The sequence below is a fragment of the Oncorhynchus nerka genome, linkage group LG20 (genome assembly GCF_034236695.1).
Source record: "Oncorhynchus nerka isolate Pitt River linkage group LG20, Oner_Uvic_2.0, whole genome shotgun sequence".
Classification (NCBI taxonomy): Eukaryota; Metazoa; Chordata; class Actinopteri; order Salmoniformes; family Salmonidae; genus Oncorhynchus; species Oncorhynchus nerka.
In genome coordinates this window covers 93,104,074-93,130,301 of record NC_088415.1, presented here as the reverse complement: position 1 = coordinate 93,130,301, position 26,228 = coordinate 93,104,074, and the positions used below count along the sequence as shown (strand labels likewise).

Here is a 26,228-nt window from a genome sequence, read left to right as displayed (position 1 = left end):
AGACCATGAGAGAGTGGTAGAGGAAGATGGGTACAGGGTGAGGGATCCTGAGAGGATTCCTGTGAATAGGCAGAGACCATGAGAGAGTGGTAGAGGAAGATGGGTACAGGGTAAGGGATCCTGAGAGGATTCCTGTGAGTAGGCAGAGACCATGAGAGAGTGGTAGAGGGAGATGGGTGCAGGGTGAGGGATCCAGAGAGGATTCCTGTGAGTAGGCAGAGACCATGAGAGAGCGATGGGAAGAATAAGTGCTTCAGTAAAGTGTTTTTATTTTTTATTTGAGCATTTATAGCCATGGTTGTTAATTATACTGCAGAAATGGATCAAAGTCACAGACAATAGGAGGTTGTGGTGGCAGCGGCTGAGAAGTACTTACTGCAGAACAGCGCTGCAGGGTCGTGATACATCCTCAAACCGTTGGTCTGGAGTCAGATTAGATAGGGTTATTAAATAGTGGAATGGGTGGTGGGTTATTAAATAGTGTAATGGGTGGTGGGTTTTTATAGGGTTAAATAGTGGAATGGGTGGTGGGTTTTTATAGGGTTAAATAGTGGAATGGGTGGTGGGTTTTTATAGGGTTAAATAGTGGAATGTGTGGTGGATTTTTATAGGGTTAAATATAGGGTTAAATAGTGGAATGGGTGGTGGGTTTTTATAGGGTTAAATAGTGGAATGTGTGGTGGATTTTTATAGGGTTAAATAGTGGAATGGGTGGTGGGTTTTTAGAGAGGGACAATAGTTGTCAGGGCAATTTCCCCCAATGTTGCATTATTGTATCAAAAGAATATAATGTAGAAAGGACATGAATGGGCTCACACACACCAGTACAGTAGGTGGCGATGTATGCACCTGAAAGTTGGATGCGATCCTGCCAACCAAATCCCAACGAAGAAGAAGAAGACTGGCGAGGTTCTATGGTGCCTGCGGTGACGTAATGAACATGCTCCCAGGATCCGCTTGACAGTCAGCAGCTAAACAACATACTTGGAAGTTGAACAACTTTCCTGAACTAACTCATTTAAAAGACTATAGGAAAGTGATCTTCTCCCATTTTAAAGCGTATATAGCTAGGGGTTCAAATGTGTAATTATTGATGGATTCGAGGTATGAAATCAAGCGGATGGCCGGTGGCGGGGGATCAGCGAATGCTTCCCCCGCTTTGGGGGCACAGTCTCGCCGCAGGAAGATGCCGCCGAGGCCCGCTGATTACAAACTTCAAATTATCATTATCGGCTCCCGTGGCGTGGGAAAAACCAGTCTAATGGAAAGATTTACAGACGACACTTTCTGTGAAGCATGCAAATCAACTGTTGGTAAGGAATGGTCATCTAAGGTCCTTTACTAGCCAAACTATCTGAAAGCAAGTTGTTGTTTTTTTTTATCCAAGTCTAGGTCATGTTTGCGTTGCAGCGTTGCATGACTTGTCAGTGAGAAATGCAACCAACCTTTATCGTTGGAACATCTACTTACTGTGGGGTGGGTATAAATTTGTGTTTCGTTCAAAACAGGAATCTATTACACAAACTTCATAAATAACAAGGTTGTTCAATAAACAACGCATACACAAGTTGTTTAACTGCAGAATAAGATGCCAGGGGTAAAGGAGTGGGTTAATTTCATGGAGTTTTTCACTCACTACGTTTTATTCCGGAAAATGTTTGTCCTCACTCCTGGTATCCCATGGACAAACGTTAAGAATAAACTACGTGGTGAGTTGATGCCTATTTCGTTAACTAGTTGATTTGATCGAGCTACTTTGGTATGCGTTGTTTGTTGAACAACCTTGTTATTTTGGAACAGATTCCAGTTTTGAACGTAACACAACGTATACCCACCCGTTACTGTGTGGCCATGGTAGTTGACAAAAGTTGTCGTAAAATCTTATCTGAAAAGCAGAAGTTGGTAAATAACTAAAAGGAAAGACTGCCATATGGTGAATTACCCTTGAGAATGTGTTGACACTAATCTGACAACAGAGCAGCCATCTAGTACTACTGTAACTTGAGCCATGTCCAGCAGATGTAGCAGTACGACCACAGATAGAACAATGAGACAGATATGTCACCGGATGTATAAATGTGAAGCATCCGCTTGACGTTTCCACTCACTAACAAATATGGCCGACAGTGGGAGAAGCTTGAATCGAGATTCATTCTTACCGAAATTCTGCATATTTTATCATCGATTAAACATTTGTCCGCAATTACATTTTTCGGTACCCAAAACTACAAACTGTTATAAACAGAGTGGACTAAGTTATGTAGACTTTTACCCATTGCAAAAGCGAATAGAGTTATCACGCATGCGTACTTCACGCAGGAGGCGTTCCCTGACGGAAATATGCAGATGAACGCGTCAATAGGAACTCGCAATGTCGTGATTGGCTCTGCCCACTTTGACTCAATAGTTCCCGTTGGAAAAGACAGGCTGTGGTGTATCTGGGTTTAGTTATGCAGATCTTTGGTACTACTGACTGAGGGAACGAACTGTTCTCTTGCTAGAGATTGTTGTTGTTAGGTCAGTGCATTTTAAGGTCTGATTGGTTTCGGTTCGATTCGTTTAAAAAAAAATCACGGATTTCATTTTGATAATTAATATTTTTAAAAAATTAAAAAACATGAAGTGCATTAAGAAATAATGATATTACAATGATTTTAGAGCTTTTTAAAGTTAATTCCAAAACCAAAAATAGTTAACATTCAATTGCCAGAACATTGAAAATATTCCATTGTCTCTGTCGGGGGGGGAAATCACTTAGAAATCACTTAGTTTTTTATTTGATGACGTAATTATTTTTAATTCCTTAAAGTCATCTCAACTCTGCTCAGGCAGTATCAGAACACTAGAGTAGAGCAGTGCAGTATAGTAGAGCACTATAGTAGAACACTATAGTAGAGCAGTAGAGCACTAGAGTAGAGCAGTGCAGTAGAGCACTAGAGTAGAGCAGTAGAACACTATAGTAGAGCACTAGAGTAGAACACTAGAGTAGAACACTAGAGTAGAGCACTAGAGTAGAGCACTAGAGTAGATTAGTAGAGCACTAGAGTAGATTAGTAGAGCACTAGAGTAGAGCAGTAGAGTAGAGTAGTAGAGCACTAGAGTAGATTAGTAGAGCACTAGAGTAGAGCACTAGAGTAGATTAGTAGAGCACTAGAGTCGAGCACTAGAGTAGAGCAGTAGAGCACTGCAGTAGAGCACTGCAGTAGAGCACTAGAGTAGAGCACTAGAGTAGAGCAGTAGAACACTAGAGTAGAGCACTAGGGCAGAGCAGTAGAGCACTAGGGCAGAGCAGTAGAGCACTAGGGCAGAGCAGTAGAGCACTAGTGCAGAGCAGTAGAGCACTAGAGTAGAGTAGTAGAGCACTAGGGCAGAGCAGTAGAGTAGTAGAGCACTGGGGCAGAGCAGTAGAGCACTGGGGCAGAGCAGTAGAGCACTAGGGCAGAGCAGTAGAGCTCTAGAGTAGAGCAGTAGAGCTCTAGAGTAGAGCAGTAGAGCTCTAGAGTAGAGCAGTAGAGCACTAGAGTAGAGTAGTAGAGCACTAGAGTAGAGCACTAAAGTAGAGTAGAGCACTAGGGCAGAGAGCTAGACGAGAGTAGTAGAGCACTAGACTAGAGTAGTAGAGCAGTAGAGCACTAGGGCAGAGCAGTAGAGCACTAGGGCAGAGCACTAGAGTAGAGCACTAGAGTAGAGTAGTAGTAGAGCACTAGAGTAGAGCACTAGGGTAGAGCAGTAGAGCACTAGAGTAGAGCAGTAGAGCACTAGGGCAGAGCAGTAGAGCACTAGAGTAGAGCAGTAGAGCACTAGGGTAGAGCACTAGAGTAGTAGAGCACTAGAGTAGTAGAGCACTAGGGCAGAGCACTAGAGTAGTAGAGCACTAGAGTAGTAGAGCACTAGAGTAGTAGATCATTGCAGTAGAGCACTAGAGTAGAGCACATGACTACTTTTTTCAGGCTCTTTCTCTCTCCCTCTTCCCTCTCCCTGCAGGAGTAGATTTTAAGATCAAGACGGTGGAGCTGAGAGGGAAGAAGATCAGGTTGCAAATCTGGTGAGTCAAACGGAAACAGGAAGTCATCATCAGTCAGTCTCTTTAATAACTTCCTGGTGTATTTCCTCTGTCTCACTGTTCTGTCTCACTACCTCACACAGACTGACTTACTGCACAGTAGTGTACTGGACTGTACCCATTGATCTGGGCTCCACCACTGTCAGTCAGCCTCTATGTAACCCTGCTCTACCTAGGATACAGCAAATCAAATTTGATTTATTAGTCACATGTGCAGAATACAGCTAAATGCTGACTTATGAGCCCCTAACCAACAATGCAGTTTAAAAACAATGTGGATAAGAATAAGAAATAAAAGTAATTAAAGAGCAGCAGTAAAATAACAATAGCGAGACTATATACATGGGGGTACCGGTACAGAGTCAATGTGCGGGGGCACCGGTGTCGAGGTAATTGAGGTAATATGTACATGTAGGTAGAGTTATTAAAGTGACTATGCATTGATGACAACTGAGAGTAGCAGCGGTGTGAGAGGGGGAGGGGCAATGCAAATAGTCTGGGTAGCCATTTTGATTAGGTGTTCAGGAGTCTTATGGCTTGGAGGTAGAAGCTGTTTAGAAGCTTTTTGGACCTAGACTTTGGCGCTCCGGTACTACTTGCCGTGCGGTAGCAGAGAGAACAGTCTGTGACTAGGGTGGCTGGAGTCCTTGACAATTTTTAGGGCCTTCCTCCGACGCCGCCTGGTATAGAGGTCCTGGATGTCAAGAAGCTTGGCCCCAGTGATGTTCTGGGCCGTACGCACTACCCTCTGTAATGCCTTGCGGTCGGAGGCTGAGCAGTTGCCATACCAGGCAGTGATGCAACCAGTCAGGATGCTCTCGATGGTGCAGCTGTAGAACCTTTTGAGGATCTGAGGACACATGCCAAATCTTTTCAATCTCCCGAGGGGGAATAGGTTTTGTCGTGCCCTCTTCACGACAATCTTGGTGTGTTTGGATCATGTTAGTTAGTTGGTGATGTGATCACAGAGGAACTTGAAGCTCTCAACCTGCTCCACTACAGCCCCGTCGATGAGAATGGGGGCGTGCTCGGTCCTCTTTTTCCTGTAGTCCACGATCATCTCCTTTGTCTTTATCACATTGAGGTTGTTGTCCTGGTACCACACGGCCAGGTCTGATCTCCTCCCTATATGCTGTCTCATCGTTGTTGGTGATGACGCTGTTGTGTCATAGCCAAACTTATTAATGGTGTAGAGTAGAAGTCGACCGTTTAGTCGGAATGGCCGATTTCAAGTTTTCATACCAATCGGAAATTAGTATTTTTGGACACCGATTTGGCCGATTTAAAATATATATATATTGTTTTTTTTAACACCTTTATTTCATCTTTATTTAACTAGGCAAGTCAGTTAAGAACACATTCTTATTTTCAATGACTGTATTTCACTGAAAGAATAAACATCTTGTTTTCGAGATGATAGTTTCCGGATTCGACCATATTAATGACCTAAGGCTCGTATTTCTGTGTGTTATTATGTTATAACTAAGTCTATGATTTGATAGAGCAGTCTGACTGAGCGATGGTAGGCAGCAGCAGACTCGTAAGCATTCATTCAAACAGCACTTTTGTGCGTTTTGCCAGCAGCTGTTCGCTGTGCTTCAAGCATTGAGCTGTTTATGACTTCAAGCCTATCAACTCCCGAGATGAAGCTGGTGTAACCGATGTGAAATGGCTAGCTAGTTAGCGGGGTGCTTGCTAATAGCGTTTCAAACGTCACTCGCTCTGAGACTTGGAGTAGTTGTTCCCCTTGCTCTGCATTGGCAACGCTGCTTCGAGGGTGGCTGTTGTGTTCCTGGTTCGAGCCCAGGTAAGGGCGAGGAGAGGGACGGAAGCTATGCTGTTACACTGGCAATACTAAAGTGCCTATAAGAACTTCCAATTGTCAAAGGTTAATGAAATACAAATGGTATAAAGAGAAATAGTCCTATAATTCCTATAACAACTACAACCTAAAACTTCTTACCTGGGAATATTGAAGACTCATGTTAAAAGGAACCACCAGCTTTCATATGTTCTCATGTTCTGAGCAAGGAACTTAAACGTTAGCTTTTTTACATGGCACATATTGCACTTTTACTTTCTTCTCCAACACTTTGTTTTTGCATTATTTAAACCAAATTGAACATGTTTCATTATTTATTTGAGGCTACATTTATTTTATTGATGTATTATATTAAGTTAAAATAAGTGTTAATTCAGTATTGTTGTAATTGTCATTATTATAAATACATTTAAAAAATCGTCAGATTAATCGGTATCTGCTTTTTTTTGGGGGTCCTCCAATAATTGGTATCGGCGTTGAAAAATCATAATCGGTCGACCTCTAGTGTAGAGTCGTGCCTGGCCGTGCAGTCATGAGTGAACAGGGAGTACAGGAGTGGACTGAGCACGCACCCCTGAGGGGCCCCTGTGTTGAGGATCAGCGTGGCGGATTTGTTGTTACCTACCCTTACCACCTGGGGGCGGCCCGTCAGGAAGTCCAGGATCCAGTTGCAGAGGGAGGTGTTTAGTCCCAGGATCCTTAGGTTAGTGATGAGCTTTGAGGGCACAATGGTGTTGAACGCTGAGCTGTAGTCAATAAACATACTTTTCACATAGGTGTTCCTTTTGTCCAGATGGGAAAGGGCAGTGTGGAGTGCAATAGAGATTGCATCATCTGTTGATCTGTTGGGGCGGTATGCAAATTGGAGTGGGTCTAGGGTTTCTGGGATAGTGGTGTTGATGTGAGCCATGAAGGCCTTTCAAAGCACTTCATGGCTACAGATGTGAGTGCTATGGGTCGGTAGTCATTTAGGCAGGTTACCTTAGTGTTCTGGGGCACAGGCACTATGGTGGTCTTTTTAAAACATGTTGGTATTACAGACTCGGACAGGGAGAGGTTGAAAATGTCTGTGAAGCCACTTGCCAGTTGGTCACCGCATGTTCGCAGTACACGTCCTGGTAATCCGTCTGGCCCTGCGGCTTTGTGAATGCTGACCTGTTTAAAGGTCTTACTCACATCGGCTGCGCAGAGCGTGATCACACAGTTGTCCGGAACAGCTGGGGCTCTCATGCATCTTTCAGTGTTTTTTGCCTCGAAGCGAGCATAGAAGTAGTTTAGCTCGTCTGGTAGGCTCGTGTCACTGGGCAGCTCTCGGCTGTGCTTCCCTTTGTCGTCTGTAATGGTTTGCAAGCCCTGCTACAGCCGACGAGCATCAGAGCCGGTGTAGTACGGTTCGATCTTAGTCCTGAATTGACGTTTTGCCTGTTTGATGGTTCTTCAGAGGGCATAGCGGGATTTCTAATCAGCTTCCGGGTTAGAGTCCAGCTCCTTGAAAGCCGCAGCTCTACCCTTTAGCTCAGTGCGGATGTTGCCTGTAATCCATGGCTTCTGGTTGGGATATGTACGTACTAATAATAATAACAACAAGGCAAGCCTATAGACCCGAGCCACTAATAATAACAACAAGGCAAGCCTATAGACCCGAGCCACTAATAATAACAACAAGGCAAGCCTATAGACCCAAGCCAATCATAATAACAACAAGGCAAGCCTATAGACCCAAGCCACTAATAATAACAACAAGGCAAGCCTATAGACCCAAGCCACTAATAATAACAACAAGGCAAGCCTATAGACCCAAGCCACTAATAATAACAACAAGGCAAGCCTATAGACTCGAGCCACTAATAATAACAACAAGGCAAGCCTATAGACCCGAGCCACTAATAATAACAACAAGGCAAGCCTATAGACCCGAGCCACTAATAATAACAACAAGGCAAGCCTATAGACCCGAGCCACTAATAATAACAACAAGGCAAGCCTATAGACCCGAGCCACTAATAATAACAACAAGGCAAGCCTATAGACCCGAGCCACTAATAATAACAACAAGGCAAGCCTATAGACCCGAGCCACTAATAATAACAACAAGGCAAGCCTACAGACCCGAGCCACTCATAATAACAACAAGGCAAGCCTATAGACCCAAGCCACTAATAATAACAACAAGGCAAGCCTGTAGACCCAAGCCACTAATAATAACAACAAGGCAAGCCTATAGACCCAAGCCACTAATAATAACAACAAGGCAAGCCTATAGACCCAAGCCACTAATAATAACAACAAGGCAAGCCTATAGACCCAAGCCACTAATAATAACAACAAGGCAAGCCTATAGACCCAAGCCACTAATAATAACAACAAGGCAAGCCTATAGACCCAAGCCACTAATAATAACAACAAGGCAAGCCTGTAGACCCAAGCCACTAATAATAACAACAAGGCAAGCCTATAGATACACTGTCCTATTCGTTCATTACTGCTGCAGTGCTTGTTGTAGTGCTGAGTGGAAATAGGAAGAACGTACATTTTATGTCGTATAGAAGTGTTGAATACGAAGTGTTGACAGTGCTGAGTGCAGGTCGTCATTGTAGGTCGTCATTGTAAATAAGAATTTGTTCTCATTAACTGACTTGCCTAATTTAAATAAAGGTAAACAAAAAATATTTAAAAAACATTGTACAAGACACACTCAGTCTAGACAGATGGTCTGGAAAACCTCCTGGCCCTAATTTGTCAGATGTTCTGGGAAAACCTAACAAATGGATCCAGTCTGTGATGTGTCCCATCTCTATCTAATATATTCCGTCTGATATGTGATGTGTTCTGTCTCTAATGGATCCAGTCTGATATGTGATGTGTTCTGTCTCTAATGGATCCAGTCTGTGATGTGTCCTGTCTCTAATGGATCCAGTCTGATATGTGATGTGTCCTGTCTCTAATGGATCCAGTCTGTGATGTGTCCTGTCTAATGGATCCAGTCTGTGATGTGTCCTGTCTCTAATGGATCCAGTCTGATATGTGATGTGTCCTGTCTCTAATAGATCCAGTCTGATATGTGACGTGTCCTGTCTCTAATAGATCCAGTCTTATATGTGATGTGTCCTGTCTCTAATGGATCCAGTCTGATATGCGATGTGTCCTGTCTCTAACTCATGGATCCAGTCTGTGATGTGTCCTTTCTCTAACTCATGGATCCAGTCTGATATGTGACGTGTCCTGTACCTCCAGGGATACAGCTGGTCAGGAGAGGTTCAACAGTATAACCTCCGCCTACTACCGTGGGGCCAAAGGGATAGTACTGGTCTATGACATCACCAAGCAGGAAACCTTCGACGACCTTCCCAAGTGGATGAAGATGATCGACAAGGTCAGACTAAAAACTCTTGGAACAGCTTTTGATAGCTTGGTGGGTTTTCAGAGAGTGAGTTTTAGAATCCCAATGTAGTAGAGCAGTGTTTTTCCTCCAGTAACTCCCCCCCCCAACACTGGTCCTACAGTACCCCCCAACCCTGGTCCTTCAGTACCCCCCCCCCACCCCGCCCCCAACCCTGGTCCTCCAGTACCACCCCCCAACCCTGGTCCTTCAGTACCACCCCCAACCCTGGTCCTTCAGTACCCCCCAAACCTGGTCCTTCAGTACCCCCCCCAACACTGGTCCTTCAGTACCCCCCCCAACCCTGGTCCTCCAGTACCCCCCAACCCTGGTCCTCCAGTACCCCCCCAACCCTGGTCCTCCAGTACCCCCCCCCAACCCTGGTCCTCCAGTACCCCCCCCAACCCTGGTCCTCCAGTACCCCCCCAACCCTGGTCCTCCAGTACCCCCCAACCCTGGTCCTCCAGTACCCCCCCAACCCTGGTCCTCCAGTACCCCCCAACCCTGGTCCTGCCTTCCTTCCTCCCTTGTCAGAACGCTTTTTAGAGGACATACTAGTGCACTAATCTCTCCTCTTTCATTGGTCAGTATGCTTCAGAGGAGGCAGAGCTGCTGCTAGTGGGGAACAAGCTGGACTGTGAGACGGACCGCATCGTCACTAAACAGACTGCCGAGAGGGTGAGTTACACACTGATCTAGGATCAGATAACCGACGTTATCCTCGCCTCAAATCATTAGAGGGAGGAAATGTATCAATGAGGTCGGAGTTCCGTCTCTCCGCTTCACAGCTCTGTACGGGTTTTGACTGACAGACGTTTTGAACTTGAGCACTGCGCGAAACGTCAAGAAGTCGACCCCATTCCGCCCATTCATTGGGTAACTTTTGTTGTTTTTCTGAGTGAGGGGAAATGCTGTAAGTCAAGAGGAGTCCATATGTTCTGAAAGAGGAGACGTTGAGGACCAGAATGCACTCTGTTCTATTCTCACCATAATTACAATCTGTCTGAAGTGCGTCTTGAAAGCCTAACACTGTAAGTTTTTGTATTTTATAACTTAGCTAGCCCACCTGACCCAGATTGCGATTTATAATGGATATTTTTTAGGATTGTGTTAATCAGCAACAGTAGTTGTGTGATGGTGGGAATGCAGGGCTGTGTTCCAAACAAAACAAAAATGACAAATGTCCTTGACTTCAGTTCCTCAACGACACAGCTAGGAGAGCTACAAAAAAAAAACACCTCTTATAGTTGGAGGATCCGTCCTTGAGTCATAAAACTGCATTGAAATGACTTGAAATGACTTGAATTGAAATGACTTGAATGACATTGAAATGACTTGAAATGACTCACAGAAAGAGAGTCGTGTGTCGACTTGGAGACTCCAGTTAGTCCTCTCCCTCAAACCCATTGTCGTCATTTTTGTTTTGTTTTATATTTCACCTACCCCACATTGCATTGAAATGACTTGAAATGACTCACAGAAAGAGAGTCGTGTGTCGACTTGGAGACTCCAGTTAGTCCTCTCCCTCAAACCCATTGTCGTCATTTTTGTTTTGTTTTATATTTCACCTACCCCACATTGTCCAGGAATATTCTTATGTTACTGAATGTATCACAGTATATTCAGATGTCGTTATTAATAAATGCTGTCAAAAGTTCAGTAAATGTAACATTCACATCAACAGTGTGATGTTTGGATTCAGTCTGGTCAGGTGAACTGTTGTGTCCTCAACTTTTTGGTCTAATTATTTCCCCATTTATCTCCAAACTGTTCTCTTTCAATTGCTACCATTGTTATGCATTTGCTTTTATAGTTGTTCTGTTAGAAACGTTTCAATTTAGCCCTATCCATATAGGCCAATTCCCAAGAGTGTAAAGGCTTAGAGGTCAACAACATGGAGAGTATGCCCACTGAATATGTTTTAAAATGACAAAGATGTTTAAATAAAAAGAAAAGATGTGGTTAAATCCTTAAACCAGGAGAGGCAGAGTAACATGAAGGAGTGGGAAGGGGGACCACCATAGAGCTTCTATTCCATCATACAAGCAACCAATCAGAATCCACAAAAAAAACAAAAAACAGTAGAAGCCAGACTAGACCTGCCAGAATACTGAAACACAACAACAGTTTGCACACTGTGGAACGTTCAGATATAAACATATTACACAGAACATGCATGCATCTCTGACATGTAGAGAGAGGAATCATGCCGGCTCTATTCACTACATTTCTACCTGCAGCGTTCAATGTGTTTAACCCCCTTGAGAGCTTCTACCATAGAGCCCTATCCATATAGGCCAATTCCCACGAGTGTAAAGGGTTAATTCCACTCTAGATTAAACACAGACGTCGCTCCTGTTAGAGAGGTCTCTCCTGTTACAGAGGTCGCTCCTGTTACAGAGGTCGCTCCTGTTACAGAGGTCGCTCCTGTTACAGAGGTCGCTCCTGTTACAGAGGTCGCTCCTGTTACAGAGGTCGCTCCTGTTACAGAGGTCGCTCCTGTTACAGAGGTCGCTCCTGTTACAGAGGTCGCTCCTGTTACAGAGGTCGCTCCTGTTACAGAGGTCGCTCCTGTTACAGAGGTCGCTCCTGTTACAGAGGTCGCTCCTGTTACAGAGGTCGCTCCTGTTACAGAGGTCGCTCCTGTTACAGAGGTCGCTCCTGTTACAGAGGTCTCTCCTGTTAGACGTCGCTCCTGTTAGACGTCGCTCCTGTTACAGAGGTCGCTCCTGTTACAGAGGTCGCTCCTGTTACAGAGGTCGCTCCTGTTACAGAGGTCGCTCCTGTTACAGAGGTCTCTCCTGTTACAGAGGTCTCTCCTGTTACAGAGGTCGCTCCTGTTACAGAGGTCGCTCCTGTTACAGAGGTCGCTCCTGTTACAGAGGTCGCTCCTGTTACAGAGGTCGCTCCTGTTACAGAGGTCGCTCCTGTTACAGAGGTCGCTCCTGTTACAGAGGTCGCTCCTGTTACAGAGGTCGCTCCTGTTACAGAGGTCGCTCCTGTTACAGAGGTCGCTCCTGTTAGACGTCGCTCCTGTTAGACGTCGCTCCTGTTAGACGTCGCTCCTGTTAGACGTCGCTCCTGTTACTGTTGCTCACCTCATCAATGCACAATGTAAATGTCACTGCTTCCTTCACATTCCTCTGAAGATCCACTGAAAAATCTGACAGTTACATTTACATTTACATTTAAGTCATTTAGCAGACGCTCTTATCCAGAGCGACTTACAAATTGGAAAGCCTTTAAGTTGTACATTAACCAGAGTTCTGAGTGCTTTAAAATTTGGTCAGGAGCCTCCCAAGTGGCACAGAGGTCTAAGGTACTGTGTCGCAGTGCTTGAGGCGTCACTACAGACCCGGGTTCAATCCCAGGCTGTGTCCACAGCTGGCCGTGACCGATGAGGCGGCGCACATTTGGCCCAGCGTCGTCCGGGTTAGGGGAGGGTTTGGCCGGCCATGATTTCCTTGACCCATCGCGCCCTAGCGACTCCTTGTGGCGGGCCGGGCGCATAGTCGACATAGTCACCAGCTGGACGATGTTTCCTCCGACACATTGGTGCGGCTGGCTTCCGGGTTAAGCGAGCGGTGTGTTAAGAAGTAGTGCGGCTTGGCGGGTCGTGTTTTGGAGGACGCAGGGCTCTCGACCTTCGCCTCTCCCGAGTCCGTACAGGGAGTTGCAGCGATGGGACAAGACTGTAACTACCAATTTGATATCACGAAATTGGGGAGAAAAAAAGGGGTAAATTATAATCTTTCCTTATTCCCCCGAGAAACAACACTACAGAAGTTCCATTTCTCTCCGCAGTTTGTCTCCAGGATATCTGGGTTGCGATTCTGCGAGGCCAGTGCCAAGGATAACTTTAACGTGGAGGAGTGCTTTCTGAAACTAGTGGACGACATTCTAGCAAAGGTGAGTAGTTACCTCACTGTGCTCTTGTTATCTCTGCTATAACTAAAAAACAAATATATATATATATATATATATATTTTTTATTATTTTCAATGTAATGATTTTTTTTCTTCAGTATTAGTTAGGAAATCAATAGTTTCCTGTTACTGTACGTATATTATTAAGTGATAATAGTCTTGAATGTGTTTTATAGTATTGTGATTAGTCATTTTTGTTTGCCACACCAACTGCTGCTTTAAGCATTGACTCAGACAAGGAAGGATGGTCGTTGAACCCTATTTTCTATTCTTTGTGATCTGGTGATCAGGTGTGTACCTATTAACTACTTCTTCTTCCTGTCTACTTCCTGTCTACTTCCTGTATACTTCCTGTCTTCTTCCTGTCTACTTCCTGTCTACTTCCTGTCTTCTTCCTGTCTTCTTCCTGTCTGCTTCCTGTCTTCCTGTCTTCTTCCTGTCTCACCAAATGCCTATGGAGTATTTCCTAAATGTTTTCCTATAATTCCCAATATTGTCTTGTGTGTTACTGTAGCCTGTAATAACATGTAGCTGTAGCCTGTAATAACATGTAGCTGAAGCCTGTATAACATGTAGCTGTAGCCTGTAATAACATGTAGCTGTAGCCTGTAATAACATGTAGCTGTAGCCTGTATAACATGTAGCTGAAGCCTGTATAACATGTAGCCTGTAATAACACGTAGCTGTAGCCTGTAATAACATGTAGCTGAAGCCTGTATAACATGTAGCCTGTAATAACATGTAGCTGTAGCCTGTAATAACATGTAGCCTGTAATAACATGTAGCTGTAGCCTGTAATAACATGTAGCCTGTATAACATGTAGCCTGTAATAACATGTAGCTGTAGCCTGTAATAACATGTAGCTGTAGCCTGTAATAACATGTAGCTGTAGCCTGTAATAACATGTAGCTGTAGCCTGTATAACATGTAGCTGAAGCCTGTATAACATGTAGCTGTAGCCTGTAATAACATGTAGCTGTAGCCTGTATCACATGTAGCCTGTAATAACACGTACCTGTAGCCTGTAATAACACGGAGCTGTAGCCTGTAATAACATGGAGCTGTAGCCTGTAATAACATGGAGCTGTAGCCTGTAATAACATGGAGCTGTAGCCTGTAATAACATGGAGCTGTAGCCTGTAATAACATGTAGCTGTAGCCTGTATAACATGTAGCTGTAGCCTGTAATAACATGTAGCTGTAGCCTGTAATAACATGTAGCTGTAGCCTGTATAACATGTAGCTGTAGCCTGTAATAACATGTAGCTGTAGCCTGTAATAACATGTAGCTGTAGCCTGTATCACATGTAGCCTGTAATAACATGTAGCTGTAGCCTGTAATAACATGTAGCTGTAGCCTGTAATAACATGTAGCTGTAGCCTGTAATAACATGTAGCTGTAGCCTGTAATAACATGTAGCTGTAGCCTGTAATAACATGTAGCTGTAGCCTGTAATAACATGTAGCTGTAGCCTGTAATAACATGTAGCCTGTAATAACACGTACCTGTAGCCTGTAATAACATGTAGCTGTAGCCTGTAATAACATGTAGCTGTAGCCTGTAATAACATGTAGCTGTAGCCTGTAATAACATGTAGCTGTAGCCTGTAATAACACGTAGCTGTAGCCTGTAATAACACGTAGCTGTAGCCTGTAATAACATGTAGCTGTAGCCTGTAATAACATGTTGCTGTAGCCTGTAATAACATGTAGCCTGTAATAACATGTAGCCTGTAATAACATGTAGCTGTAGCCTGTAATAACATGTAGCTGTAGCCTGTATAACATGTAGCTGTAGCCTGTATAACATGTAGCTGTAGCCTGTATAACATGTAGCTGTAGCCTGTAATAACACGTAGCTGTAGCCTGTAATAACACGTAGCTGTAGCCTGTAATAACACGTAGCTGTAGCCTGTAATAACATGTAGCTGTAGCCTGTAATAACATGTAGCTGTAGCCTGTATAACATGTAGCTGAAGCCTGTATAACATGTAGCTGAAGCCTGTATAACATGTAGCTGTAGCCTGTAATAACATGTAGCTGAAGCCTGTATAACATGTAGCCTGTAATAACATGTAGCTGTAGCCTGTATAACATGTAGCCTGTAATAACATGTAGCTGTAGCCTGTAATAACATGTAGCTGAAGCCTGTATAACATGTAGCTGTAGCCTGTAATAACATGTAGCTGAAGCCTGTATAACATGTAGCTGTAGCCTGTAATAACATGTAGCTGTAGCCTGTATAACATGTAGCCTGTAATAACATGTAGCTGTAGCCTGTATAACATGTAGCTGTAATAACATGTAGCTGTAGCCTGTAATAACATGTAGCCTGTAATAACATGTAGCTGTAGCCTGTAATAACATGTAGCCTGTAATAACATGTAGCTGTAGCCTGTAATAACATGTAGCTGTAGCCTGTAATAACATGTAGCTGTAGCCTGTAATAACATGTAGCCTGTAATAACATGTAGCTGTAGCCTGTAATAACATGTAGCTGTAGCCTGTAATAACATGTAGCCTGTAATAACATGGAGCTGTAGCCTGTATAACATGTAGCCTGTAATAACATGTAGCTGTAGCCTGTAATAACATGGAGCTGTAGCCTGTAATAACATGTAGCTGTAGCCTGTAATAACATGTAGCTGTAGCCTGTAATAACATGTAGCCTGTAATAACATGTAGCTGTAGCCTGTAATAAAGATGTTCTGTTTCTACTGTCTGTTAACTTCCTGTTCTGTCTTCCTGTCTCATCAGATGCCTCTGGAGATTCCCAGTAGGGAGCTTTCCAACAGTATCCTGTCTCTGCAGCCTGAACCAGACGTTCCTCCTGAGTTCAACCCGCCACGCATGCGCTGTTGCTGAGACCCCCCTACCCCTTCCACCTCCACCATCCTCCATCCTCCCTGCTGAGACCCCCTACCCCTTCCACCTCCACCATCCTCCATCCTCCCTGCTGAGAACCCTTACCCCTTCCTCCATCCTCCCTGCTGAGACCCCCTACCCCTTCCACCATCCTCCCTGCTGAGACTCCCTACCCCTTCCACCTCCACCATCCTCCATCCTCCCTGCTGAGACCCCCTACCCCTTCCACCATCCTCCATCCTCCCTGCTGAGACCCCCTACCCCTTCCACCCTGCTGAGACCCCCTACCCCTTCCACCATCCTCCATCCTCCCTGCTGAGACCCCCTACCCCTTCCTCCATCCTCCCTGCTGAGACCCCCTACCCCTTCCACCATCATCCATCCTCCCTGCTGAGACCCCCTACCCCTTCCACCATCCTCCATCCTCCCTGCTGAGACCCCCTACCCCTTCCACCATCCACCCTGCTGAGAACCCCTACCCCTTCCACCATCCTTCCTGCTGAGACCCCCTACCCCTTCCACCATCCACCCTGCTGAGAACCCCTTCCACCATCCTCCATCCTCCCTGCTGAGACCCCCTACCCCTTCCACCATCATCCATCCTCCCTGCTGAGACCCCCTACCCCTTCCACCATCCTCCATCCTCCCTGCTGAGACCCCCTACCCCTTCCACCATCCACCCTGCTGAGAACCCCTACCCCTTCCACCATCCTTCCTGCTGAGACCCCCTTCCACCATCCTCCCTCCACCCTGCTGAGAACCCCTACCCCTTCCACCATCCTTCCTGCTGAGACCCCCTTCCACCATCCTCCCTCCACCCTGCTGAGATCCCCTACCCCGTCCACCATCCACCCTGCTGAGACCCCCCTACCCCTTCCACCATCCTCCATCCTCCCTGCTGAGACCCCCTACCCCTTCCACCATCCACCCTGCGGAGACCCCCTACCCCTTCTGGCCACCGGAGGAGAGCAGAACCCTTCTGGCCACTGGAGGAGAGCAGAACCCTTCTGGCCACTGGAGGAGAGCAGAACCCTTCTGGCCACTGGAGGAGAGCAGAACCCTTCTGGCCACTGGAGGAGAGCAGAACCCTTCTGGCCACTGGAGGAGAGCAGAACCCTACTGGCCACTGGAGGAGAGCAGAACCCTTCTGGCCACTGGAGGAGAGCAGAACCCTTCTGGCCACTGGAGGAGAGCAGAACCCTTCTGGCCACTGGAGGAGAGCAGAACCCTTCTGGCCACCGGAGGGCAGCAGAACCAAGCAGCAGTCTGGAAGCCTCCCAAATTGCACTATTCTCTTCATAGTGCACTACTTTTGACCAGTCTTTCTAGGGGACAGGCTGTCATTTGGGACGCAGGCTCAGGTGCTCCTGCTTAGACACACCTGCTCAGGTGTTCCTGCTTAGACACACCTGCTCTGATAGACGTCCTCCCAGTTCTACTTCTGGGGCTGTATGATATGACACACACACTAACTAATACAGAGACCTTGTTAAGACACACACACACACACACACGTACAGTATACACCTGTACACACACACGTACAGTATACACCTGTACACACACACGTACAGTATACACCTGTACACACACACACGTACAGTATACACCTGTACACACACACGTACAGTATATACCTGCCCCAGACTACTTCGTCCCGGGGCCCGCTTGGCTAGCTGTGCCTTGCAGCCAGGTGCATCCTAGTTAGAGAGAGAGAGAGAGAACCCTACACACACACACACACACACACACATATAGCTCAACACAGTTCAACACACACACACACACTCTATATGAGGGAGCTCCTTGTTCCTCCTGCTCTGTAGACCTAGTAACTGTAAGGACTCTGTATCTCTACTGAACAACATGGAAAAAGGACACGTGTCACATTGCACAATTCTTTCTTTAGGTACATTTGGATGGAAATGTATTTTTGTACATAGTTTAATATAGACAGTTTTTTTTTTAAATGATAGATTATCACGTAGTAACTTAGGTCAAAAAAAATACAAGTAGACAGACACGGTAGTTAGTGTAGAATCAGATGTACTGTACCAGTCAAAATGTTGGACAAACCTACTCATTCAAGGGTTTTTCTTCATTTAAAAAGAAATATATTTTCTACATTGTAGACTAATTGTGAAGACGTCAAAACTATGAAATAACACATATGGAATCATGTAGGAACCAAAAAAAGTGTTAAACAAATCAAAATATATTTGAGATTCTTCAAAGTAGCCACCTTTTGCACACTCTTGGCATTCTCTCAACCAGTTTCACCTGGAATGCTTTTCCAACTGTCTTGAAGGAGTTCCCACGTATGCTGAGCACTTGTTGGCTTCTTTTCCTTCGCTCTGCGGTCCAACTCGTCCCAAACCATCTCAATAGAGTTGAGGTCGGGTGATTGTGGTGGCCAAGTCATCTGAGGCAGCACTCCATCACTCTCCTTCTTGGTCAAATAGCCCTTACACAGCCTGGAGGTGTGTTGGGTCGTTGTCCTGTTGAAAAATAAATTATAGTCCCACTAAGAGCAAACCAGATGGGATGGCGGCGTATTGCTGCAGAATGCTGTGGTAACCATGCTAGTTGTGTGCCGTGAATTCTAAATAAATCATTGACAGTGTCTCCAGCAAAGCACCCTCACACCTCCTCCTCCATGCTTCACGGTGGGAACCACACATGCGGAGATCATCCGTTCACCTACTCTGCGTCTCACAAAGACACGTTGTTTGGAAACAAAGATCTCGAATTTGGACTCATCAGACCAAAGGACATTGTTTATTGGCCCACACAAGTCTCTTCTTATTGGTGTTCTTTAGTAGTGGTTTCTTTGCAGCAATTTGACCAGGAAGGCCTGATTCACACAGTCTCCTCTGAACAGTTGATGTTGAGATGTGTCTGTTACTTGAACTCTCTGAAACATTTATTTGGGCTGCTATCTGAGGCTGGTAACTCCAGTGAATGTATCCTCTGCAGCAGAGGTAACTCTGGGTCTTCATTTCCTGTGGCGGTCCTCATGAGAGCCAGTTTCATCCTAGCGCTTGATGGTTTTTGCGACTGCACTTGAAGGAACTTTCAAAGTTCTTGAATTGTTCCGGGTTGACTGACTGTCATGGCTTAAAGTAATTATGGACTCATTTCTCTTTGCTTATTTGAGATGTTCTTGCCATAATATGGACTTGGTCTTTTACCAAATAGGGCTATCTTCTGTATACCACCCCTACATTGTCACAACACACCTGATTGGCTCAAACGCATTACGAAGGAAAGAAATTCTACAAATGAACTTTTAACAAGGCACACCTGTTAATTGAAATGCATTCCAGGTGACTACTGGTTGAGAGAATGCCAAGAGGGTGTAACGCTGTCATCAAGGCAAAGGGTGACTACTTTGAAGAATCTTAAATATAAATGTTTGGGTTAGTATATGATTCCATATGTGTTATTTCATAGTTTTGATGTCTTCACTATTATTCAATGTGGAAAATAGTAAAACTAAAGAAAAACTCAAACTTTTGACTGGTACTGTATATGTTGTCATTTTGGGGCTGACGTCATGGATATTCTATCAGAAAACCGCCTAGCGGCCATTTTGTATTGGACAGGACCATCTGTGTCAACAATTTCAACGTGTTTTCTTTTTTAAACGGACAATAATGCCAAATCGCCGGTGTCGTGTTAATTTACAGTGCATTAGGAAAGTATTCAGACCCCTTGACTTTTTCCACATTTTGTTAAAGTTACAGCCTTATTCTAAAATGGATTAAATAAAATAATGTCCTCATCAATCTACACACAATACCCCATAATGACATCACAATACCTCATAATGACATCACAATACGCCATAATGACATCACAATACGCTATAATGACATCACAACACCCCATAATGACATCAATACCCCATAATGACAAAAACAGAAATACCTTATTGACATAAATATTCAGACCCTTTGCTATGAGACTCAACATTGACCTCAGGTGCATCCTGTTTCCATTGATCGTCCTTGAGATGTTTCTACAACTTGATTGGAGTCCACCTGTGGTAAATTCAATTGATTGGACACGATTTGGAAAGGCACACACCTGTCTATATAAGGTCTCACAGTTGACAGTGCATGTCAGAGCAAAAACCAAGCCATGAGGTTGGAATTGTCTGTAGAGCTCTGAGAGAGGATTGTGTCGAGGCACAGATCTGGGGAAGGGTACCAAAACATTTCTGCAGCATTGAAGGTCCCCAAGAACACAGTGGCCTCCATTCTTACATGGAAGAAGTTTGGAACCACCAATACTTTTCCTAGAGCTGGCCGCCCAGCCAAACTGAGCAATCGGGGGATAAGGGCCTTGGTCAGGGAGGTGACCAAGAACCAGATGGTCACTCTGACAGAGCTCCATAGCTCCTCTGTGGAGATGGGAAAACCTTCCAGAAGGACAACCATCTCTGCAGCACTCCCCCAATCAGGCCTTTATGATAGAGTGGCCAGATGGAAGCCACTCCTCAGTAAAAGGCACATGACAGCCCTCTTGGAGTTTGCCAAAAGGCACCTAAAGGACTCTGCCCATGAGAAACAAGATTCTCTGGTCTGATGAAACCAAGCATCACATCTGGAGGAAACCTGGCACCTTCCCTACGGTGAAGCATCGTGGTGGCAACTAGTTAGGATTGAGGGAAAGATGAACGGAGAAAAGTACAGAGAGATCCTTGATGAAAACCTGCTCAGGACCTCAGACTGGGGCGAAGGTTCACCTTCCAACAGGACAACGACCCTAAGCACACAGCCAAGACAACGCAGGAGTGGCTTCGGGACAAGTCTCTGAATGTCCTTGAGTGGCCCAGCCAGAGCACAGACTTAAACCCAATCGAACATCTCTGGAGAGACCTGAAAATAACTGTGCAGCGACACTCCCCATCCAACCTGACAGAGCTTGAGAAGATCTGCAGAGAAGAATGGGAGAAACTCCCCAAATACAGGTGTGCCAAGCTTGTAGCATCATACCCAAGAAGACTGGAGGCTATAATCGCAAAGGTGCTTCAACAAAGTACTGAATAAAGGGTCTGAATACTTATGTAAATGTGATGTTTCAGTTTTATATTTTTTATGAATTTGAAGAAAGAAAAAAATCTAAACTTGTTTTTGCTTAATTGAATAACAATTTAATACATTTTAGAGTAAGGCTTTAACGTAACAAAAAGTGAAGCGGTCTGAATTATTTTCCCCGAATACACTTTGTGTTGCCTTACATTCATTATGAGTGGCTTGGATGGTTTTCTGATCCGTTTTAGTTTTCATTGTAGTGTTTTGCACTACAATCCACGATAGCTAGTTCAGGTCCTATGCTGAAGTGAGGCAAGGCAGGTTAAAATGGATTCAGTATTAAACTAGTTAGCAGCACTAATAATGCCCAAATACCTTGTTTTCAGTGTTAAACCTTATCAGTGCCACTCCTGGGGTCACATTCATTCGTGCACACTATACCAAAACCGTTTTGCAACAACAACAAACTTTGCCCCCCCTAATTGGGTTAGTCCCCTATTTCAGTCTCTCAATCTCTATGAAGATATGAGGTGTCTATATAGTCAGTCTATATGAGGTGTCTATATAGTCAGTCTATATGAGGTGTCTACATAGTCAGTCTATATGAGGTGTCTACATACAGTCAGTCTATATGAGGTGTCTATATAGTCAGTCTATGATGATATGAGGTGTCTATATAGTCAGTCTATGATGATATGAGGTGTCTATATAGTCAGTCTATATGAGGTGTCTATATAGTCAGTCTATATGAGTTGTCTACATAGGCAGTCTATATGAGGTGTCTATATAGTCAGTCTATATGAGGTGTCTACATAGGCAGTCTATATGAGGTGTCTATATAGTCAGTCTATATGAGGTGTCTATATAGTCAGTCTATGACGATATGAGGTGTCTATATAGTCAGTCTATGACGATATGAGGTGTCTATATAGTCAGTCTATATGAGGTGTCTACATACAGTCAGTCTATATGAGGTGTCTACATAGTCAGTCTATATGAGGTGTCTATATAGTCAGTCTATATGAGGTGTCTATATAGTCAGTCTATATGAGGTGTCTATATAGTCAGTCTATATGAGGTGTCTGCATACAGTCAGTCTATATGAGGTGTCTATATGAGGTGTCTACATAGTCAGTCTATGACGATATGAGGTGTCTATATAGTCAGTCTATGACGATATGAGGTGTCTATATAGTCAGTCTATGACGATATGAGGTGTCTATATAGTCAGTCTATATGAGGTGTCTACATACAGTCAGTCTATATGAGGTGTCTACATAGGCAGTCTATATGAGGTGTCTATATAGTCAGTCTATATGAGGTGTCTACATACAGTCAGTCTATATGAGGTGTCTACATACAGTCAGTCTATATGAGGTGTCTGCATACAGTCAGTCTATATGAGGTCTCTATGAAGATATGAGGTGTCTACATACAGTCAGTCTATATGAGGTGTCTACATACAGTCAGTCTATATGAGGTGTCTACATACAGTCAGTCTATGTAGACACCTCATATAGACTGACTACATACAGTCAGTCTATATGAGGTGTCTATACAGTCAGTCTATATGAGGTGTCTACATACAGTCAGTCTATATGAGGTGTCTACATAGGCAGTCTATATGAGGTGTCTATATAGTCAGTCTATATGAGGTGTCTACATACAGTCAGTCTATATGAGGTGTCTATATAGTCAGTCTATATGAGGTGTCTATATAGTCAGTCTATATGAGGTGTCTGCATACAGTCAGTCTATATGAGGTGTCTATATAGTCAGTCTATATGAGGTGTCTACATACAGTCAGTCTATATGAGGTGTCTATATAGTCAGTCTATATGAGGTGTCTACATACAGTCAGTCTATATGAGGTGTCTGCATACAGTCAGTCTATATGAGGTCTCTATGAAGATATGAGGTGTCTACATACAGTCAGTCTATATGAGGTGTCTACATACAGTCAGTCTATATGAGGTGTCTACATACAGTCAGTCTATATGAGGTGTCTACATACAGTCAGTCTATATGAGGTGTCTACATACAGTCAGTCTATGTAGACACCTCATATAGACTGACTACATACAGTCAGTCTATATGAGGTGTCTATACAGTCAGTCTATATGAGGTGTCTACATACAGTCAGTCTATATGAGGTGTCTACATACAGTCAGTCTATATGAGGTGTCTATATAGTCAGTCTATATGAGGTGTCTATACAGTCAGTCACAGGGTTCTCTCTTTGTACAGACTCCAAAAAAACATGTTGCTTTTGAAGTACACTTTATTTTTGGTACTAATATTGTCATGGTAATGTTATTATCCTCATGTTTTTCACTTCCTCTTAAGTTGAAATACTACCAAAAAAAAGTGATCTGTGTCCCTCCATAGATATGTTACTATTTCTGTGTTGCATTTTAGAGCGGACAGAAATGAAAGTGTAAAGACGACATGTTCGTTTTGTTTATCGGGGAAAGTTTTTGGTGGTGCAACATTCAGTTTTGGGATGAATTAGGAATTGATTTTGAGTGACTCGATTGGCTCGTGTAGATCATTTTAATGGTGAACTACTCCTTAAATTCAACATGGTAGGTCTACTACATAGATCAAACCCCAACAAGAAATGATTGAAATGGTCAAAAACAAGAAATCTCTGTGAAGTTAAAGATATGTGTTTTGGAATGCTTTTGTACCGTTACACCAGCTATCTGGGGAGGATTCTTGTCATTGTGACTTTAGTAATAGTTGTATTGAGTAATAGTTGTATTTCAGTAATAGTTGTCTTTAGTAATAGTTGTATTTAGTAATGGTTGTATTTCAGTAATAGTTGTATTTCAGTAATAGTTGTATTTAGTAATGGTTGTATTTCAGTAATAGTTGTCTTTTAGTAATAGTTGTCTTTAGTAATGGTTGTCTTTTAGTAATAGTTGTATTTCAGTAATAGTTGTATTGAGTAATAGTTGTCTTTTAGTAATAGTTGTCTTTAGTAATAGTTGTCTTTTAGTAATAGTTGTATTTCAGTAATAGTTGTCTTTAGTAATAGTTGTCTTTAGTAATGGTTGTATTTAGTAATAGTTGTATTTCAGTAATAGTTGTCTTTTAGTAATAGTTGTATTTCAGTAATAGTTGTCTTTTAGTAATAGTTGTCTTTAGTAATGGTTGTCTTTAGTAATAGTTGTCTTTAGTAATGGTTGTCTTTAGTAATAGTTGTCTTTAGTAATGGTTGTCTTTAGTAATGGTTGTTTGAAAGGCCTCAGATTGAAGGTTTATACCTTTCAACTGTTAATGAAATGTCAGTGATGGAAATGTTGGGTCAAGGGTCAAGAAAGGCTCCCACTCAAATTGATTGTTGTCTAGATTGTCCTATCAATATACACATAATAGTTTAGGTCAAAATGCATAGTCAAGATACAGGTAACTGCCAAAGAAAGGATACATTTGAAAAACCGGTGCTTCCACACAGGTGTGGTTCCTGAGTTAATTAAGCAATTCACATCCCATCATACTTAGGGTCCCATCTTCAGCTGCTACACTGGTCCAACCCTCAAGGCACTGGTCATTGCTGATTGGCTAGTCCAGTACATCTTTTAGAATCTAATGCCCGACCTTACCTGACTGTCACCAACGGGACTGTCACCAGCTGACTGTCACCAGCTGGATTGTCACCAGCTGGACTGTCACCAGCTGGATTGTCACCAACGGGACTGTCACCAACGGGACTGTCACCAACGGACTGTCACCAGCTGGACTGTCACCAACGGGACTGTCACCAACGGGACTGTCACCAGCTGGACTGTCACCAGCTGACTGTTAGGCTATGATAACATTAACTCTAATTTAACCCTTTGAGCTGCTATTGTCTATTGTTTTCTTGGTCGTATTTCTTTGTGGTTCTTGGATGTGTTTCTGGTGCGGGTTACGGGTTACATACAGGAGTGGAATTGACACGTAAAAAATCTCCACATTTTTGAGCTGAATGTGATACATTCATTCAGTGATACAACAGTTGTGACTCGCCTTTTTCCCCACCTTCAATTCCACTCCTGGTTACATGTTTTAGATTGTTAGATTGAGAAGGAGTCCGATCAAGTATCAATCAATCAATCAAAAGATCGATAGATTGATTGAGATCAAGTATTAAATAAATGTACACTACCCCCCCCCCCCCTCAGTTAGTAATAAACATGGCATTGACCATCTCCGTTCTACAGACAAGTCTATCTATACTCTCTGGTGGGGGGGTTCGGAAGAGGAGAGGGATTGGCCCGACGGCTCGCGTTGGCCCGACGGCTCGCGTTGGCCCGGCGGCTCGCGTTGGCCCGGCGGCTCGCGTTGGCCTAACGCCCTATGAGGTTACTTTATGCTGCTGTTTCCTTTGTTTTGGCAGGTACCTTTGTTTTGGCAGGTACCTGTGTTTTGGCTGTTTCCTTTGTTTTGGCAGGTACCTGTGTTTTGGCTGTTTCCTTTGTTTTGGCAGGTACCTGTGTTTTGGCAGGTACCTTTGTTTTGGCAGGTACCTGTTACACACATCCTTTTAAAGCTGTAATCTACTCAAACTGACACGTCTGTTTGAGATATTACAACAACAACAACAACAAAATGATTGCAAACAAACAACCAACATGGCCCCTCCCCCCTCTGACATCATTGCACATGCGATTAGAACAGCAGTATATGTCCTGCTATTTATTTTCCCTTGGTGATCCCCAACACTGCTTCATCAACAGAGCAAAACCCATACCAACGATGCTGGGGGAGGACCGTGTCCATGTGCCCCCCGCAGATTCCATCTTTTTAAAGATGAAAGACATCACTGTGTATTAGAGTTGGGGTTCATTTGTATTAAACTCAGTGACTTATTAAGGAAATTATATGAATTTAAAATTGAATTTTGTAAAATAAGTTTTCATATAAATGTCAGTTTACTTAGAAGTAATTTTTGTTCCAATTATAGTTTACTTCCTGAATTGACTGAATTCACCTCAAGCCTGCTTTTATATAAAACAAGTTTGAGTTATTTGGAAAATAAAAAAACAGTTGTCATGTTTTGAAGTGGATTTTTGGTATTGATAACATTTTTTTGTTGCATTCTTTAACTAATGAAGTGCGAATAAAGATATATATTTATTACCCAAA

The 26,228-nt window shown here is 43.7% G+C and overlaps 1 protein-coding gene across 1 annotated transcript; it reads left to right on the top strand.

Annotated features, from left to right (window-relative positions):
• The first annotated feature begins 937 nt into the window (after window positions 1–937).
• LOC115123715 (ras-related protein Rab-12) lies at window positions 938–26,228 on the top strand. The gene is made up of 6 exons (XM_029653070.2): window positions 938–1,313; window positions 3,985–4,045; window positions 9,120–9,258; window positions 9,853–9,942; window positions 13,069–13,173; window positions 15,949–26,228. Exons 1-6 carry the CDS (start codon window positions 1,094–1,096, stop codon window positions 16,054–16,056), a joined length of 723 nt encoding a protein of 240 aa, XP_029508930.1. The 5' UTR covers window positions 938–1,093; the 3' UTR covers window positions 16,057–26,228.